The 19,506-nt window shown below is 35.5% G+C and overlaps 1 protein-coding gene across 4 annotated transcripts in view; it reads left to right on the top strand.

Annotated features, from left to right (window-relative positions):
• LOC122916524 (WD repeat containing planar cell polarity effector) overlaps nt 1–19,506 on the top strand; it is a 455,082-nt gene that overhangs the window by 113,375 nt on the left and 322,201 nt on the right. For all 4 annotated transcript variants that reach the window (XM_044264070.1, XM_044264072.1, XM_044264073.1 and 1 more), the window contains exon 2: nt 16,417–16,501. In XM_044264070.1, the coding sequence (XP_044120005.1) occupies nt 16,441–16,501 (61 nt within the window). In that variant the 5' untranslated portion in view covers nt 16,417–16,440. The remainder of the gene's footprint in view (nt 1–16,416; nt 16,502–19,506) is intronic.

Below are 19,506 nucleotides of genomic sequence, written 5' to 3'. Positions count from 1 at the left end.
ATAACTTTCTTCTCTGTGCTTTCTTCCTTGGGTATGGTTTTATTTTATTTTCCATACTCTGATGTAATTGTATTCATCTATTTTCTCTTACCCCATCCCCCACTAAGTTATGATCTCCTCAAGTGCAAGTTCTTGGGTGGTTTCACAATGCCTGGTCCAATTTAGCACTTGGTAGTTGCTTTGTAAATGTAGTTTGACCCAAACTAAAATAATTTGAAAATGAAATGATACCCAGTGAAACACTAAGATAATCAGAGTATATTTTCCTTTTCTGTTATTGCAGTCAGGCTCTATCTTATGGATATTGAATATTCAGGAAAAGGAAACTGACATTTATTGAGCAATTGTCATTTGCCACATACTTTCAAATACATTATCCTATTTACTCGGTAAAATAGGGTCCAGTCTGGAAAGCATGGGAAATATTTTTTGTGAGTCCATGATTTGTTTGGGCTTTAGGGTAAAGCATGATCATAATCTAGAATCTTCCTTGTTTTATTCTATGACTTTTAAATATTAGTTAATAATTTTCTACTCATTAAGGAATTATGAACATTTTAAGCCATGATGATGTATGCTTGTGTTAAATATATTAAAGTGAAATTGATCCCTTCTTGGGAACCTGGTGGTTATTCACAGACTTCATTTCAGTAAGAGAAGGCTGTTCTTTCCTAACTACCTACTTTGGTTTTCCATTCAGCCTCTGAAACAAAATGTTAAAAGTATCATCTAAGTGATAAAGCTGTGACAAACCATTAGTAAAGGTGAAAATAACCAGTCAGGGAAGAAAGAGTGTGAAGGAAGATCCAAACACAATATAAAAGGATTCACTGAAGAATTCTTACAAATTGGGAGCTTTTAGGACTTGTTTACATTTCATTAAGAACTAGTCATAGAGGGCGCCTGGGTGGCTCAGTGGGTTAAGCCGCTGCCTTCGGCTCAGGTCATGATCTCAGGGTCCTGGGATCAAGTCCCGCATCGGGCTCTCTGCTCGGCAGGGAGCCTGCTTCCTTCTCTCTCTGCCTGCCTCTCCGTCTACTTGTGATTTCTCTCTGTCAAATAAATAAATAAAATCTTTAAAAAAAAAAAAAAAAGAACTAGTCATAGAGATTGAGGAGTTGAGAACTTAATGAGAGCTACTACCGAGTAAGAGTAGTAAAAATAGAAATAAGCCTTCTCTGATATAATGCAGTAACTTAAAAAGAAGACCTTAATGTATTTAACATTCAGTTGTAAAATATTAATAATTCATGTTGGAACTTATTTTTGTATTATCTGTAAAGTTTGTTAAGTAAATACTGTGAAGATTTTTTAGTGCCTAAGAAATACCAGTTTTATCAGATGTTTTAGATATATCAGTTTACTTACAAACTATTGATATACTAATTAAAAATAATCCTTAACTAGTCATTCAAGTAACTTCCTCCAAGGGCTTTCTAAGCAAAATATATTAAATTTAGCCAGAAAATAGGTTTCACATGTATCTTTCGTCATGGATTAATTATATAAGTCTAAACTGACACCTGTCTCAGGTGCTTAAGCAGAGAAGCTTAACTAAAAGGCTCTATTTAGCGTAGTATTTAGGCAGAGGGAGGTAGAATAGAAAGAGCACTGCACAGATAATCTGTGGACAGGAATTCTAACCCTAAGTGTTCTTGTAACAAGCTGACTGAATTTGTACAAATTACTTTACCTCCCTAGACCTCAGTTTTCATATCTGTAAATTAAGAGATTTAGAGTCTGTCTGAGTTGATTTCAGTTGGGGGAGGGGAGGCAAATGGACTCCTTGCAAAAACTGCTATTCCCTGCCCAGAAAAATAGTTATGTGCACATGTATACCATAGGTATTCAGGCAAATATGTGCACATTTTAGTACATAATTTCAGAGGGTTACTGTGAGGATTAAATGAAATAATGAATATAAAACGCATTAAGTAGACATTTAAAAATTGTTATACCCCCTTTACTTACCCACATTGGGAGGGTTCTTTAGCTTTTAAGTTTTGATAAAAGCCACAGAAAAAGGGTTTTCAAGTCTCTTTGGGGGGAAAAAAAAGATTTTAAAGTATACAACTATCAGATTGCATGAGATATTCCACTTTTTAAAAGAAGCCACTTCTTTCAACAGTTACTAGGGTTTGTTTTTTAGAGGAGGGGGTGGCAATCTGTCATCAAAGTGTTGACAAGTGAAATCTGACAAGGTTGAGGTGGTATAGCTGGAGGCCACTTCAAATTTCTTCACTGTCTTTTCTATTTGAAGAGAAAGGATCTCTATCTTTTTTCATTCTTGCTCACTTTGCAGCAGTCTTTGATTTATATGCTTTTTAAAAGTAAATCTAAATTGACAAATTATTTCAGCAGTTAGCATTGGTTTAGATAAGAGCATTTCAGTGTTCTCTTGTCTTTAACTCAGCTCTTTAGGAATTATTCCTGAAATTCAGTTTATTCTCTCCTCAAAGTCCCTTTTTTTTTTTTTCTATCCAAGTATAGCATAAAACTATATTTATGGAACTATAATCTCAATTATCATGATTACATTGCCAACATTTCTATTTTTCTTGTCTTTTAATTGTTGTGATTGAAATACGTCCTAAAGAGAAGAATTTTAAATCCATATTTTTCTAGATAAGAAAGGTGGGTACATATGGTAGAGGTGGTGGTAGGCAAAGATTATTTTATTTTTGTTATTGTTATTTGCTTATGCAAGCAAATCTGCCCCCCCCGCCCCGTGCCTGGTATAAGCCATTACAGTTATTTTGCAAGGTCATGGAAAAAATGTACTTCAACTAGTTTCTTTGAAATAATGGAAATTGTGTGCAGCAAAATATTCAAAATGAGCATCAGCAAACAAGATGTTTGTATTAATGGGAACCTAGGAAATGGCTATGCAAAGGTCAACACTGATCTTTAAATATTAGTGAAATTTAATTTGTTGCGTGTAATGAGTAGAAAGAAAAGGAAACAGGCCACAATAAAGAAGCCATTGATAAATTATCTAAATGTCAAAACTGCATACAATATGGAAAATGTTAAATTGACAAAATCTATTTAACTAAATGAATTAAACAATTTAAACAATGCCTTAGAGAAATATTTTCCAAATTTAAGTAGAACGGAGATTTATAAAAATCTTTGCCACAGTTTACTTTGGGAAAGTGAAGGGGATCCTACTTTTCTTTCTAGGCATAGAATTTCCTCTTAGAATAGAATAACCTCTTAGTAAGAATGATGAACAGTTTTTCTGGGAACATATGAATCTGTTGCCTTTTGCTTCATCTAGAAATAGCATCATCTGACCAATTGTGAGTTGCTGTGAAGAACCATCTCTGGCCAAGGCATTTTGCACAGCATGAGCTCAGTGGTATTCAAAAAGCTTTCTGTTAGGTTATGCCCGATTTTTAAAACAACGTGAATTCTATATTCTCTTATTTTCTTCATATATAAAGTCAATGAAGAATTTTAAAAAGGGCTAAATATGTCCAATTTATATAACAAAGTATTAATATTATTAATACACAAAGCGATAATTCAAAAGACGGACAAAGATAGGAGCAAGTTATTTATAGAAGAAACAAAATTGCTTAAAAATACATGAAAAGGTGTTTGAGTTCTTTAATAAATGGAAAAATGAAACTGAAAACTACAAGAATCCAATTTTCGCCTAGCAGATTGGGAAAAAGGTAAAACTTTGACAATTCTCCATGTTATTGAGGATATAGGGAAAAAGATAGTCATAGTGTAAGTAAAAATGTAAGTTGGCATAGTCATCTTGGAGGCCAATTTGGCATTACCTATCAAAATGTAAGGTGTGCATCTATGTTTTCAAGGTATTATTTATAAGACAAAAAGTAAAAACAGAGTGTACATTAAGTGGTTAAGTAAATTATGATCACTATCCAGTGGAACATCTTGCAGCTATTAAAAAACAGTGAAGTAAATCTGTGTATGCTGACAGAGAATATCCATGCTGTGGAAAAAGCAAGTGGTATGTATAGTAAAATCTTGTCTTTACAAAAACACAAAGCAAGTAAGTATGGGTGTGACATACTGTATAAGTACATCAAGAAAATCTGGAAGGCCACATGCTATGTTGTGCAGTGGCTCTCTTCAAAGTGGAGAGGGCAGCTGGGAGGAGAACATAGTTATTTTAACATCAAATACTTCCATATTTGCATTTTTTAAACCAATAAGCATGCATTACTATTGTAATTTTAAAACCCAAGAAGAAACAAAAGATCATAAAGTGTCTTAAATTTAAAAGTTACTCTCTTCATTTTTTTGTACACTTTTAGGTTATATAGGTTGTTTTAGAAACAAGGATGTCATAGACCATGCTTTTAACACACTGCTTTGTGCTTTTGTTTTTTGCCTTTACCATATAATTGTTGAGTGCTATTTGTTAAATCTAAAATTTCATAATTAAAGTATTACCTTTGAGCATTTATTGAATGCTTGCAGTCGGTGCTTATTGGGAAATAAATAAGTCCTGAATATTTATACTTAATATTTAGGTCGTAAAGGTGTTCTAGACTTCTGAACTGGTCAAATTTTATATACTATGAAATAACATGTATGACATAATTTAGAAAAGATATAGATACATTAAAAAAAATAATAATATTTGAAAGTAAATGTCACTAAAGGAGCTAAATACTTTGGTGATAACTGCTGTTTGAATAAAATTAAAGGATAAAATTTTCAGTATTATAGGCAATTACTTATGCAATACCAGCAATAATACTCGGTTCTTTTCATCTTCAAAGCATTGTACAGCATTAATTAATCCTTACAACATTGTTGCAAATGTAGGTCAATATCATTATCCCAATTTTTGTAAGTGGGGAAATTGAGGCAGAGAGATTAAATGGTTTGGGGTAAGTTTGTCATAGCTAGATTAGAATTGAGGCAGTTTTGGCCCACAGCCCAGCATTCAGAGCAGTAGAACCACACCTTCTTTAGAAGACTTAATCTGTGTGTCTTTGATAAAACATTACTTCTCATTAAACTATATTGAGGTCATCTCTACATTGAGACTCCGAAACAAGTTTGATCATCACTATATAACCATTAAATAAAACACATAGGCCGTTTTTCTTCCCTGGTTTTCCTGACACTGTGTTGTCAGGTTTTTTTTACACTATACTGTCTTAATCTCTTTTTCATTGTTTTCCTGTTGGAGATTACCAAAATATCTATACTGATTTTATTTTTCTTTTGGGATCTTATTCAGTGGTTTTTAACTTTCTATTCAGAAAATCCCAAAATAGTTTTTGTACAGTTTAGTCCCCTTTTCTTTACTTCTAGCTACCAGCTAGACATTTCTACCCGTATCTACTTTTATACCTTAAATTTCCACTGTGTTAAAAATTCAGCTAACCTACATTGGCAAGACTTGCTCCTTTTCTAGACCAACCTGTTTCTATATATGTTTTATTCCAACTCCTGTTTTTGAAACTAGAATAAACCAGGTGGGAAGAAGTCTGTGTAAGGGATTCTTGTAAACTGGGTGTGACTAAGAAAAATGAGAGTTGTGAGTCCTTCACCACAGTGAAGAAGCTGAATCACAGTATAAGGAAGAGGAAGAGCCAGAGTTAAAAACTGAGGGATAAGGGAAAGGTAAAATAGGAGACCAAGTAACAAGGTCAGTGGCTGGGAGGATTGAGGTGCGTGGATTGAGTGGTTAAGGCAGTTGTGAGCAGAATATACTCGTACCCTTTTAGAACCTGGCACATGTAATAGAGACATGCCTGCTCAGTGGAGCCATGTTCAAGGCAAGGGTCACTATCTGAGCAGTAACCTAGGTTCTCATTCCTTGGTGGTTACTCCAGATTCTTCCTTCTTTCTCACTTCTACAATTCATTAGTCCCCATATGCTGTTGATTCTTCAAAAGATGACTTGAATCTGTTTTTTTTTTTTTTTTTTAATTTACTTTCCTAGTTGCTACCATCCCATTTCATGTTCTTCTTACTGAATATTAGTGTTACCTGTTACTATGTTACTTTTTGAACAGGTCACTTGTATCCTATTCCTCCATTCCTCCAATATTCCCACCTACCAGTTAATTGTCCAACAACCATTCTGATCTGTTGGTTACTTTTTCTAAAATCCCTTACCAGATCAAAAACTTGCCATTCGGGACGCCTGGGTGGCTCAGTGGGTTAAAGCCTCTGCCTTCAGCTCAGGTCATGATCCCAGGGTCCTGGGATCGAGCCCCGCATCGGGCTCTCTGCTCGGCAGGGAGCCTGCTTTCCCCTCTCTTCTCTGCCTTCCTCTCTGCTACTTGTAATCTCTGTCTGTCAAATAAATAAATAAAATCTTTAAAAAAACAAAAAACAAAAAACAACAAAAAAAAAACTTGCCATTCTTCCTCATTAGCTTTCCAGCAGATGTAAAGTCCTCACAACTGAGTATGGCATTCAGACTTCCTTAGTGTGGCCCTGATTTCTCTCTTCTATTTGTGCACCAAACCAATTGCTTATTATTTCTGAAATAAGCCTTGCAACTTACGCTTTTGTATATTATTCCCTCATTTTTCTCTCACCCTCTCTCAATATCTAATAATCCTCAAATGCCCTTCTACTTTATAAGAACATTTCTTTGTTATTGAACTAGAGCATCTACTGAGCACCCCTGGCCCTTTGTTGCTAAATTAGCACTGACCACAAACCTCTTACTGATTTTGTGGTTATTTTATCTGTTTTACTGGATTATAGCTGTCTGATAGTAGAGACCCTACTTTGTAAATCTTCATATCTAGGACTCGGAATAAAATGTCGTACACCTAAGGTGCTCAAAATATTGGTAATATTTAATTAATATAATTTAATTGATAATATAATTAATGTCATAAGACTCTCTGAGGTGTTAATGACCCAGTGTTTTTAAGACTCTGGTCTTTTTTTTTTTGCTGTGGATTCAATCCAAGCTTGAGGTCTTTTTATTTTGAGACTCCTCTGTCCTTTTACACAAATTTTATCATTTCTTAATTGTTTGGTTTAGTGTTGGATATTTCAAAATATTTTTTTAAATCCTTAGTTTCTGATAATGTGACATTGATTATGTTCATGCCTGTGCTTAACAGATATTAATGTAATTCTGTGTCGATGGCATTGATGAGATTATGGGGGAATACACAGTATTTTATGTAATTTGAAAATTACCTATTGATGACTAAAACACTTAATATAATTAAACCAAAAATTTATCTTTAATTTATGCTATTTTAGTTGTCTTTATTTTTGTACATTTTGAATTGGTGAATAGATATTCCTCAGAAAATCTATTGGTAATAAGTAGCAAGTATATGCTCTAAGTTTATGCCCAAGGAAAATTCCCTTAAGCTCTCTGAGGTATTGTGCTGATACACATTTATTTTCAATGTCTTGTTGGTACCCGATATCATTTATCTTTGTTAAACCACAGTAGTGTCTTCTGTTTGTTAATTATTTCCTTTCCCATCATATTTTACTTCAAGGCCCTCAAGCCTCCTTCCCAAAGCAGTCAAAACAGCTGACTTAAGTTGAGCCTCTGCCTTTGGTTCAGGTCATGGTCTCAGTGTCCTGGGATCGAGCCCCACATCAGGCTCTCTGCTCATCGGGGAGCCTGCTTCCCCCTCACTCTCTGCCTGCCTCTCTGCCTACTTGTGATCTCTCTCTCTGTCAAGTAAATAAATAAAATCTTAAAAAAGAAAAAAAAAGCATGGAAGACACTCTGCAAATACTTTATTTAGTGGCAAGAAATCTGTATCTCTAAAATGTTAAGTTTTTATTTTTTTATTTTATTATTTTTTTAAGATTTAATTTTTTTATTTGAGAGAGAGAGAGAGAATGAGAGAGAGAGAGAGAGCACGAGAATTGGGAGGGTCAGAAGGAGAAGCAGACTCCCTGCTGAGGAGGGAGCCGGATGTGGGACTCAATCGCCGGACTCCAGGATCATGACCTGAGCTGAAGGCAGTCGCCCAACCAACTGAGCCACCCAGATGCTCATATTTTTATATTTCAAAAGAAAATTAACAAAAGTTAAACAGGTTATAGCATCTTAGCACAACTGTTTTTATTTTGTATGTTACTTCCTTAAAATTTAGTCTATAGTAACAATTATTCTTAAGGCAAATAAATAGTAGTTTTTTGTAATGTAACCTGTTTGCAGGGGAAGGCTTTAAACTTTTAAAAAATGTAGGTAAAAGAAGGTCCTCTAGGATCCTCTCATCTCTGGCCTCAAAATTTGGGCTATCATCGATTCTCCCCCTATAGAACAATCATCCATATTTAGGTAAAGATTAATATAAATCATGCTTCTTATTCTCTCATGGAGACTGGAAGTTTAGATTCAGAATGGCCTTCTGAGACATCTGGGACTGTCACCAACTACCTTACAAAATTAAAGTAAACAGAAAATTGTGAAAGTTTAAGAGTTATTTTAAAATAACAAATATGGGCATTTTCTTGTTGCTTTGGTTTTTCCTTCTGTAGTTCTTTTTATTTGGATAATTCTTTGCTATATTTTTTATTCATGTCCATTCTTTCATATTTCCCCTTAAATAGCTACTTTTGTTCTAGTTCTAAATCATGCAATGGGTTTTATTCTCAAAGAAATGCATAAGGGCACTGAGTAGGGCAGCATTTCTCAGCTAACTTTTTTAGGCTCTCTGCTAATTCACAGCAGCCAATTTACTGCTCACACCTTGATCCCACAATGTAGAATCCAGCATTCTTCTGAAATTCTTTTCTTCCCTCCTTCAAAACAACTATTTATGTACTAATACAATATTTGAATAATACAAGCTCAGTCTTGACTACTTCCTCCAGGCAAATTTTTCAAACAAGGAAATGACAAGCATTCTTTTTCACTGGTGGCATTCTTGAGTAAGAAGGAAAATTTAAAGGTTTGCATCTTAAAATAAAAAAAAAAAAAAACCAACCCCGCACAGTGTAAAGATGGCAAAATATCTTGAAGACTAGGAAGGATATTGACTTGTTTTCCTCTCACTGTGCCCATCTAGTTTTATTATAGGTTTTTATAAAGTTGTTTTATTTGCTCCATTAATTCTCTTCAGTTTTATATGGTCTTACTGGTAGATATTTAAAGTTCAGGGGAAAAGGAGGATGAATAACCCTCACTTGACTATCTTTGGCCCTCCTGCTATAGAATGATTCCTGCAAAGCCCCCTCCTTAATTATATATATTTTGGGGGGATTCTACAGGAATTGTCACAAGTGCTTATAAACAAATACAGTCATTTACTAATGGACATGGGCTATTTTCTTCTTACTTGCCTCACCTACTACTTGCTAGGCTTGCTCCATCAACTGATCATTGCTGATATTACTCCTTGGCCACCATGTCTACTTTTGCTGAGTATAGATCCATTTTGTCCGGATACCATCACTCTTGCTGAGCATGTCAATCGAAAGGGCTGCCAGTCCTGCTTGTTTTCTGCTGGGTATCATCCCCTGCAGCCACTTCATTACCCTTATACCAAATATCCCCTAAAGGGACCACAGAGAGGTCCTTTATAAAGCAAAATGTCTCTCTCTCCCTTTTGTCCTGTATATTTTTTTTTAATTAAAGATTTTATTTACTTATTTGGTAGAGAGCACAAGCAGAGGGAGAGGGAAAAGCAGGCTTCCTGCTGAGCTGGGAGCCCAGTGCAACAATGCAGGGTACCATCCCAGGGCCTGGGATCTTGAACTGAGCTGAAGGCAGACACTTAACTGATTGAGCCATCCAGGTGCCCCTGTCCTGTATTTTTTAGTGGGAAACTGGAGCAGTATTGTTTGTATATCAGAGGATTTTGAGAAATAGGGCATTTTTCGCTGTCTTTGTACCCCATTGAGACTAGACATGAACCCTTGGTGCTGAGCTGGAAGATAAATCCAGATCATAGACTCAAACATGTACTGTTGTCAGGATTTCTCTTTATGTCCAAATATAAAGGGTCATGGCCTTTGCATTTGACATTTGAAGCTCTCCATGGACCTCATTTTGCTTGTTTTTTTCTAAACTCTGTTATTTCTGAGTACTTTAGGACTTTGAGACTTAGTAAAAATATGGGCTGTGGATCTCTTGGTTTTCAGGTTAAAAGCATTCCTCATTCTTAGAAATAGCCAATGTGGGGAATGTTAGGTGGCTCAGTAGGTTAAGCATCTGCTTTTGTCTCTGATCATTATCCCTAGGTCCTAGAATCAAGTCTTTTATAGGGCTCCTTGCTCAGCAGGAGCCTGTCCCTCCCCTTGCCTACCACGCCTGCCTCCTGCTTGTGCTCTCTCCCTCTCTCTCTTTCTCTCTGACAAGTAAATAAATAAAATCTTTTAAAAAAATAGCAAATGTAGATTACAAGGAAAATTATTCTTTACTCTCCACTTCTGTTATCAGGGGAAAGTTGACAAATTCTTTATTATTGAATTAACTTAAATGAAAAAACAGTTTCAAGTGCAGACTGCCTTTGATATATAAGTAAAGGTATGGCCCTTTTGGCTTTAGCTATAAAATTTTTTTCATATTTAATTTGCATAATAAGACTTTTTTATTTAGCTACTAACAGCTAAAATTCAACCTTGTCTTTGCCCACGTTGTCATAAATGCTAATTATTGGTGTCTGAGTAAACACTAAATTGAAGAATGTAAGTTTTTATTTTCTAGTGTAGCCTAAAAGTTGTGACTTCTGTTGCTTTATATCAGAGGAAATGTGCTCCTGTTTCATCATAGTTTCTCTCTGCTCCCAGGGAAATATTAATCCATTTGCATGTCCTGATTCAAATACTTTCTCTTGTGTAAAAACTCGTCCACAAATAGATGTTTTCCTTCATAAAACCCCTATTGTACTTATTCTTCTTTCATTTCACCTTGTGCAATTACTATCCAACGTGAAAGATTGTAATACACTCCTTGTGTTTTTTCCATATAAATATGCATAATGTTAGACATATTGAGTAATAGCTATAGCAGCAACAACAATGGTAACAATAAATTAATTGAATAAAAGTGTCCTCACAGTAGTCCTGAGGTAGGTACTTTATTATACCCATTTTATATCTGGGGGAACTTAGAGAAATTATGTCAGTTGTCCAAGTTGGCTAACAAACTGAGAAAGTAAGAAACCAGGCAGTTTGAGTCTAGAATCTATACATTAAGCTTACTAAATTGCAAATAAATATTTATTTAATTTATTAAGTGTTTCTTTAAACAAACATTCCAGGCCTCACCCATCCAAATGAGAAGGGTGCTGTTTACATATTCTTTTCTTTTTAAAAATTTTTTTTATTTTTTATAAACATATATTTTTATCCCCAGGGGTACAGGTCTGTGAATCGCCAGGTTTACACACTTCACAGCACTCACCAAAGCACATACCCTCCCCAATGTCCATAACCCCACTCCCCTTCTCCAACCCCCCTCCCCCCAGCAACCCTCAGTTTGTTTTGTGAGATTAAGAGTCACGGTTTGTCTCTCTCCCAGTCCCATCTTGTTTCATTTATTCTTCTCCTACCCACTTAAGCCCCCATGTTGCATCACCACTTCCTCATATCAGGGAGATCATATGATAATTGTGTTTCTCTGCTTGACTTATTTCGCTAAGCATGATACGCTCTAGTTCCATCCATGTTGTCGCAAATGGCAAGATTTCATTTCTTTTGATGGCTGCATAGTATTCCATTGTGTATATATACCACATCTTCTTGATCCATTCATCTGTTGATGGACATCTAGGTTCTTTCCATAGTTTGGCTATTGTGGACATTGCTGCTATAAACATTCGGGTGCTCGTGCCCCTTTGGATCACTACGTTTGTATCTTTAGGGTAAATACCCAGTAGTGCAATTGCTGGGTCATAGGGCAGTTCTATTTTCAACATTTTGAGGAACCTCCATGCTGTTTTCCAGAGTGGTTGCACCAGCTTGTATTCCCACCAACAGTGTAGGAGGGTTCCCTTTTCTCCGCATCCTCGCCAGCATCTGTCATTTCCTGACTTGTTGATTTTAGCCATTCTGACTGGTGTGAGGTGATATCTCATTGTGGTTTTGATTTGTATTTCCCTGATGCTGAATGGAGCACTTTTTCATGTGTCTGTTGGCCATCTGGATGTCTTCTTGGCAGAAATGTCTGTTCATGTCTTCTGCCCATTTCTTGATTGGATTATTTGTTCTTTGAGTGTTGAGTTTGCTAAGTTCTTTATAGATTTTGGACACTAGTCCTTTATCTGATATGTCGTTTGCAAATATCTTCTCCCATTCTGTCAGTTGTCTTTTGATTTTGTTAACTGTTTCCTTTGCTGTGCAAAAGCTTTTGATCTTGATGAAATCCCAATAGTTCATTTTTGCCCTTGCTTCCCTTGCCTTTGGCAATGTTCCTAGGAAGATGTTGCTGTGGCTGAGGTCGAAGAGGTTGCTGCCTGTGTTCTTCTCAAGGATTTTGATGGATTCCTTTCTCACATTGAAGTCCTTCATCCATTTTGAGTCTATTTTTGTGTGTGGTGTAAGGAAATGGTCCAATTTCATTTTTTTGCCTGTGGCTGTCCAATTTTCCCAGCACCATTTATTGAAGAGGCTGTCTTTTTTCCATTGGACATTCTTTCCTGCTTTGTTGAAGATTAGTTGACCATAGAATTGAGGGTCTATTTCTGGGCTCTTTATTCTGTTCCATTGATCTATGTGTCTGTTTTTGTGCCAGTACCATGCTGTCTTGATGATGACAGCTTTGTAATAGAACTTGAAGTCCGGAATTGTGATGCCACCAGCTTTGGCTTTCTTTTTCAATATCCCTTTGGCTAGTCGAGGTCTTTTCTGGTTCCATATAAATTTTAAAATTATTTGTTCCATTTCTTTTAAAAAGATGGATGGTACTTTGATAGGAATTGCATTAAATGTGTAGATTGCTTTAGGTAGCATAGACATTTTCACAATATTTGTTCTTCCAATCCATGAGCATGGAACATTTTTCCATTTCTTTGTGTCTTCCTCAGTTTCTTTCATGAGTACTTTATAGTTTTCTGAGTATAGATTCTGTGCCTCTTTGGTTAGGTTTATTCCTAGGTATCTTATGGTTTTGGGTGCAATTGTAAATGGGATTGACTCCTTAATTTCTCTTTCTTCTGTCTTGTTGTTGGTGTAGAGAAATGCAACTGATTTCTGTGCATTGATTTTATATCCTGACACTTTACTGAATTCCTGTACAAGTTCTAGCAGTTTTGGAGTTTTGGGTTTTCCACATATAGTATCATATCATCTGCAAAGAGTGATAATTTGACTTCCTCTTTGCCGATTTGGATGCCTTTAATTTCCTTTTGTTGTCTGATTGCTGAGGCTAGGACTTCTAGTACTATGTTGAATAGCAGTGGTGATAACGGACATCCCTGCCGTGTTCCTGACCTTAGCGGAAAAGCTTTCAGTTTTTCTCCATCGAGAATGATATTTGCGGTGGGTTTTTCATAGATGGCTTTGATGATATTGAGGTATGTGCCCTCTATCCCTACACTTTGAAGAGTTTTGATCAGGAAGGGATGCTGTACTTTGTCAAATGCTTTTTCAGCATCTATTGAGAGTATCATATGGTTCTTGTTCTTTCTTTTATTGATGTGTTGTATCACATTGATTGATTTGCGGATGTTGAACCAACCTTGCAGCCCTGGAATAAATCCCACTTTGTCGTGGTGAATAATCCTTTCAATGTACTGTTGAATCCTATTGGCTAGTATTTTGGTGAGAATTTTCGCATCTGTGTTCATCAAGGATATTGGTCTATAGCTAGCTTTTTTTTTGTTGGGATCCTTGTCTGGTTTTGGGATCAAGGTGATCCTGGCCTCATAAAATGAGTTTGGAAGTTTTCTTCCATTTCTATTTTTTGGAACAGTTTCAGGAGAATAGGAATTAGTTCTTCTTTAAATGTTTGGTAGAATTCCCCCGGGAAGCCGTCTGGCCCTGGACTTTTGTTTGTTTGGAGATTTTTGATGACTGTTTCAATCTCCTTACTGGTTATGGGTCTGTTCAGACTTTCTATTTCTTCCTGGTTCAGTTGTGGTAGTTTATATGTTTCTAGGTGTTTACATATTCTAATATAGTAAGTATTTTGGTTTTAAAAAAAGTGTAACCCTAAAGTAATAATCCTGAAATAAGCCTGGTAAAACTAACTGAAAGTAATTCTAAAGACTATAGCATTGGGAATATTTTGAGTATAGTAGCATCGCTAGAGTCACTCCAAAGGAGACAACTCTGAGATCATGCCCAGTTGAATTGAAAAATTTGTAATGAACTTAATATCACTTTTTCTCTACTGTCTGCTGATAAGGAACTTCATCCTCTTTCATAGTAATGAGGTCCACTAGCTCTTCTGCCCCCTAACTGTATACAGTGGCAGTCCCCTCTGGTGACATTTGGATAGATTTGGAGACTGATGAGTCCTTTGTTTTATATCTAGCCTTTAAAGGCACTTGAGTTCAAGGAAGAGAGTAACTCGGATCAATCCAAATATCTCTGTTTTTTTTATAGCCTGTTTCCTTGTCACCTTTTTCAGCTTCATTTTTCCATTTTCTTTCTTTTTTTTTTTTTTTAAAGATTTTATTTATTTGACAGAGAGAGAGAAATCACAAGTAGGCAGAGAGGGAGGCAGAGAGAGAGGCAGAGAGAGAGGGGAGGAAGCAGGATCCCTGCGGAGCAGAGAGCCTGATGCGGGGCTCGATCCCAGGACCTGAGATCATGACCTGAGCCGAAGGCAGAGGCTTTTACCCACTGAGCCACCCAGGCGCCCCCATTTTTCCATTTTCTACCATGCATTTTAATCTACCACCATGCCTGGGATATGCCATCCTTTTACTCACACTACTACTTGTTCTCCCTCTCACACCTCTAGATAGAGCTCCAATACCAGAGTGTGCTGTGGTTTTAAGCACAGATTCTGGAGCCAGTCTGCTTATATTCAAAGCCTGCCTCAACTACCTGCTGGCCAGGTGGCTTCTTAGTGCCTCAGTTTCCTCATTATAGGAATAGTGATGGTACTACTTCAGAGGGTAGCTCTGAGGATTAAATGAGTTAAGACATATAAAATGTTTAGAACAATGCTTGTAATGAGGTCAGTACTTAGCAAGTGTTGCCTGTTGTCATCATCATCATTTTCTTTATCATCATTTAACTGGTGAAATCCTGTTGTCTTTGAGGTTCTGCTAACATTTCACAACTCTGTAGCTTTCTCAGAGCCCCACATTTCTAGACAGGCTTGGCCCTTCTTTCATGGTGCCACCTTGTTCACTCTGCCATTTCAGTATTGGCACACTGCATCTTGTTATTGAACATGCATCTGTTTTTTGATTATTGTAAATACACTGACATCAAATGTAAAGGTGAAGGAAGGACGAAAGAACTTTGTACTGTGTCTAAAATTATTTTGGGTTATCACCCATATGAATAGTGTGAGAAATATTTTTGTCACTCCTAATGTTGAAGAAGCTGGGGGCTTTTTCCTCTGTCTAAAGATGTAATAAAATGTTTTTCAAGCTTTCTTTGTTATTTAGAAGTTTATTGGAAAGAGCAATTCTTTTATGATCTCCATAAAGAAGATATCAATAGTTTATGTATTTCTGATAGATAGTGAACTATTCCTATAGTATAGTACTGTATGTATTTCTAAGCAAACATTTGGAAGCTATATAAATTTCTTTCAAATACTTGTAAAATGTTGACATTTTTTTCTGATTCATTTTGGCCTTTCTCCAGTAGTCCAAATGAATGACATACTACTTCATGAAAAAGTATCAGTAATATCCATCCCTAGCCCCTGATATTAAAACTGGGAGGAAATATTCTATGTACTGTTTTGTTATCTTGTTTTTTTTTTTAATGTATTTAGAGTAGAATTTCTCCATCTATCATGACATGCAGATTAACAAACTAATCTGAATCCTAATGTGGTTTTACACTGTTTACCTTTAAGTAAATGTTTCTTGTAATAGTAACTATATACCATTTACCTTGCAAATTCCACTTTAATTAGCTTGTTTGTATGTGGGAGATCATAAATATGTGCTTTGTATATTAAAAATACATAAAATGTGTTTGTATGAATTAATTATTTAACAGATGTTTCCTTTTCTTAGAATGTTTTAAAAATGCTTAAATACTAAATAATTTTAAATATATTCAGAGCCTTAAAAATCAAACAACGTAATTAAAATTCAAATACATATAATCTTCTTACCATGTTTCTCAGTGAAATGGCATAGTACATTTAGGAAGAGTGTATTTTTCTTTTTTCTAGAGTTTATTTCTGGATAGTTAACCAAAGATATGTTAAAATATGTTTATTCTAATGGACCCCATATCTCAAATATGAGTAGTGTCAAATGATTCTGTTATTTTTCTAAGGGATCCTGGTTTTATTGACAATAGAAGATAATTGTCATCTCTTTTTAACTATTTTTTAAACAGGACAGAGATTTCTTCTACCATCAGATGTCTTTCTGCTTGACTGAACTGCACCTGTGGTCTTTGAAGAATACCTTACACATTGGAGGTAAATGAGCTCTGGGTTAATTTTAGTAATTTAAATTTAGTAATTTTTAGTACTTAGTTATAAGTAAGTACTAGCAAAGTATAGAGCCTGGACTCTCTAGCTAGAGTTGCATAATTTTCTTATACTTAATGAAAATATTGGCTAATGAAAAATAATTCTTTTTAGTTACTCTGAATGTTATTTTTTTCAACTTGAGTTAGATTTTATGTTGTGAAAATTAATTTTATTGGCCTAATGTTTGTTTCTTTTTAAGATAAAATACATGTTCATTTTTTTCCTGAGAGTGCTCATAACAACTCATTTATATTAATAAATATTTGCAGGCTAGCTAGCTAATGGTAATCGCATTTCTACTTGATATTAAGATAATATATCAAACATACAGCTAAGATGTACAATTATGTTCATGTTTTTTCATTTCACTTTTTTGGGGACGGGGTAGTGTTATTATATTTCAATGATGCTTATTAGTTTTATAGCATAAAGTATGTATTGCTAAGAAATAGGTTTTAAAAAATCTTCTCCTTTTGGATTATCCAAAACAACTCTAGTAATTAGGAGGAGAGTTTTATTTATATGCCTTTAACATCATTACTAAGAAGATGGTTTGCCTTGCAAATGTAATTATAATTTCACCGTTTACTTTGCCCAAAATGTGCTAAGGATAGAATTTCCAGTTAAGCAAGGTAGATATAACACACATTTGCTTCCTCCCCAAATTCTTCTCAAATGAGAGAGTAAGTGAATTAAAATAAAGAAGTCATAAATCCACAAGGACTAAGAGAGGAGAGGAGACTATTGCAATTGGGCAGTTTTTGGAAGATGGAAGAGATGGAGGAATTAGCAAAGCTTCAAAATCTGAGTATCAAATGTCAACAGAAAAGAATTCCAAAGACAGTCACTTTGTGTCTCAAAATTCTAGAAAGATAACTTTGAGAAGCCAGATACTGCAGAAGGATGGGGATTCAGCATGAGGGTGACAACAAAGGGACTTGAAAGTTTGCTTAAGAAGTAGTGAGATACCTCTCATACATGGGGAAGTATTTAATTAGAGAGGTTCTAGACTTGGAGACATCAGCCCCAGGAAAAGAAGACAGGGGAAAGGTTCAGAAGTGAAAACAGTAATGAAGTGAAAACCTACGTACTGATGGGTGAATTCCTCTTAATCCCACTTGATTTTGAAATGTATCACAGCCAGTTGTATACTTTCCAAGAAAGGGGGTTTGAGGGCGTGGATTGGGGGTTTGAGGGCGTGGAGCAACTGCATGACCCTAGAGAGAAGCCCTGTAGACATTGATATTTGAGGAGTCCTCCAGTGAAGCACCCTAGTCCCTGACTGATGAGTTGAAGCCCACTGGTTGGCAAACCCTGTTCATGTACACAGAGCTTCTAATCAGCTTTCTGGTGCTTCATTTTTAAATATGAAGAGCAAGAAACAAAATACAGAAGTTTCAGAAAACTGGAGAGTTATTCTGACCTCTTGGAAATTGAAAATAGCACAAAAAATTTTTAAACTAAAAAAAAATTCTCTCCGAAAATAGAAGAGAAAAAAAACACACAGGGAGAAAGTCAGCTTATTTCACTACTAGTTAAAGTATAAATTGGTCCAACCAGTTTAGGAAACCATTTTGCATTATCTAGTGTAGTTGAAGCTGTATGTCATGTATTGACCAGTAATTCCACTCCTGGCTCTATACTCTAACAAAAGCCCCTACACTTGTGTACCAGGAGGCATGTACCAAAATGTTCATAATAGTTCTGTTATGACGCAGGAAACTAGAAACAACCCAGCAAGAGAATGGTTAAATACATTTACGCAGCAGAGAAAGTAAACAACAATGGGATGATGTCTTCCAACTTAGTATTCTTTTTCCAGTCAGATAGTCAGTTGTGAGAAGACATTTTCAGCTATGTAAATACTCACCAAATTTACCTTCCTTTTCTCATTAAACTACCAGAGCATATGTGTCTTGCCAAAGAAGGGAATTAAATCAGGATAGAAGACACACCTGTCTAGTCAAGAAAATAAACATTGTCTGTGCATCAAACCTAGAAGTTAGGTGGTCCAGAATAGTACAGGATCATGAAGCTCTAGGGGAGATGTTACCAATGAAAAAAATTATACTGATTGGTCACTGATATATGTCAGAGTATATTGGAGATTAGTAAGCATTAACATTCTTAAAAAATATTTTATTTACTTATTTGAGAGAGAGTGTGACCACAAGCTGGGTGGAGAGGGGAGAGGGAGAATCAGACTTCCCACTGAGCAAGGAACCCGATGTGGGACTCAATCCCTGGATCCTGGGATCATGACCTGAGGCAAAGGCAGATGCTTAACTGACTGAGCCACCCAGGCACCGTGTTAACATTTTTTTTTTCTTTAAAGCAAATGAAAAGTCAATTTTTAACGTCAGGGAAGTTATTTTTAAAAAGGAAATGCAATTATAGTGTACCTTCTCCATGGTTTGGTTTTGAGTATTTATGTATTCATTAATATTGTAAGCACTGACTTAACCAAAAATTGTGCTCTAATTATATTGGAAAGATTTGGAGAAGTTGAAGTTAAGTGTCTGTAGGTAGAGAGGAGTACACAGTGGTAAAAGATAATTGAATTCTCAATTTCCATAGTGGATAGGCAATAGATAATATCTACAACTGAAGAGTCAAGAAATAATAAAGTAAGAAAACTATTTATAAATATAGAGGAATATACAGAAGAAACAATTCATAATTGCAAATAGTTATCTCTAAGGAGAAGGTATTAACGGCTAGTAAATACACAGTGTAGCAGTGTTGCTTATATTGAAAGACTTGAGTAGTATATCTGAATTTTTTAAAACCCTGCACATTTTTTAATTAGATAATTTTAAAAAGATTAAAAGCCAGAAATAGCCATCTTTTTATATCCGCAAAGACGCTGGTAATATCATAATTAGTGATATTTTTCTAGAAAGCTCAAAAAGGTATCAATGCAAACTTTTTTTAAAAAGAAGTATGAGGTG

The sequence above is a fragment of the Neovison vison genome, chromosome 8 (genome assembly GCF_020171115.1).
Source record: "Neovison vison isolate M4711 chromosome 8, ASM_NN_V1, whole genome shotgun sequence".
Lineage (NCBI taxonomy): Eukaryota > Metazoa > Chordata > Mammalia > Carnivora > Mustelidae > Neogale > Neogale vison.
This window is presented reverse-complemented; position numbering and strand designations above follow the sequence as displayed.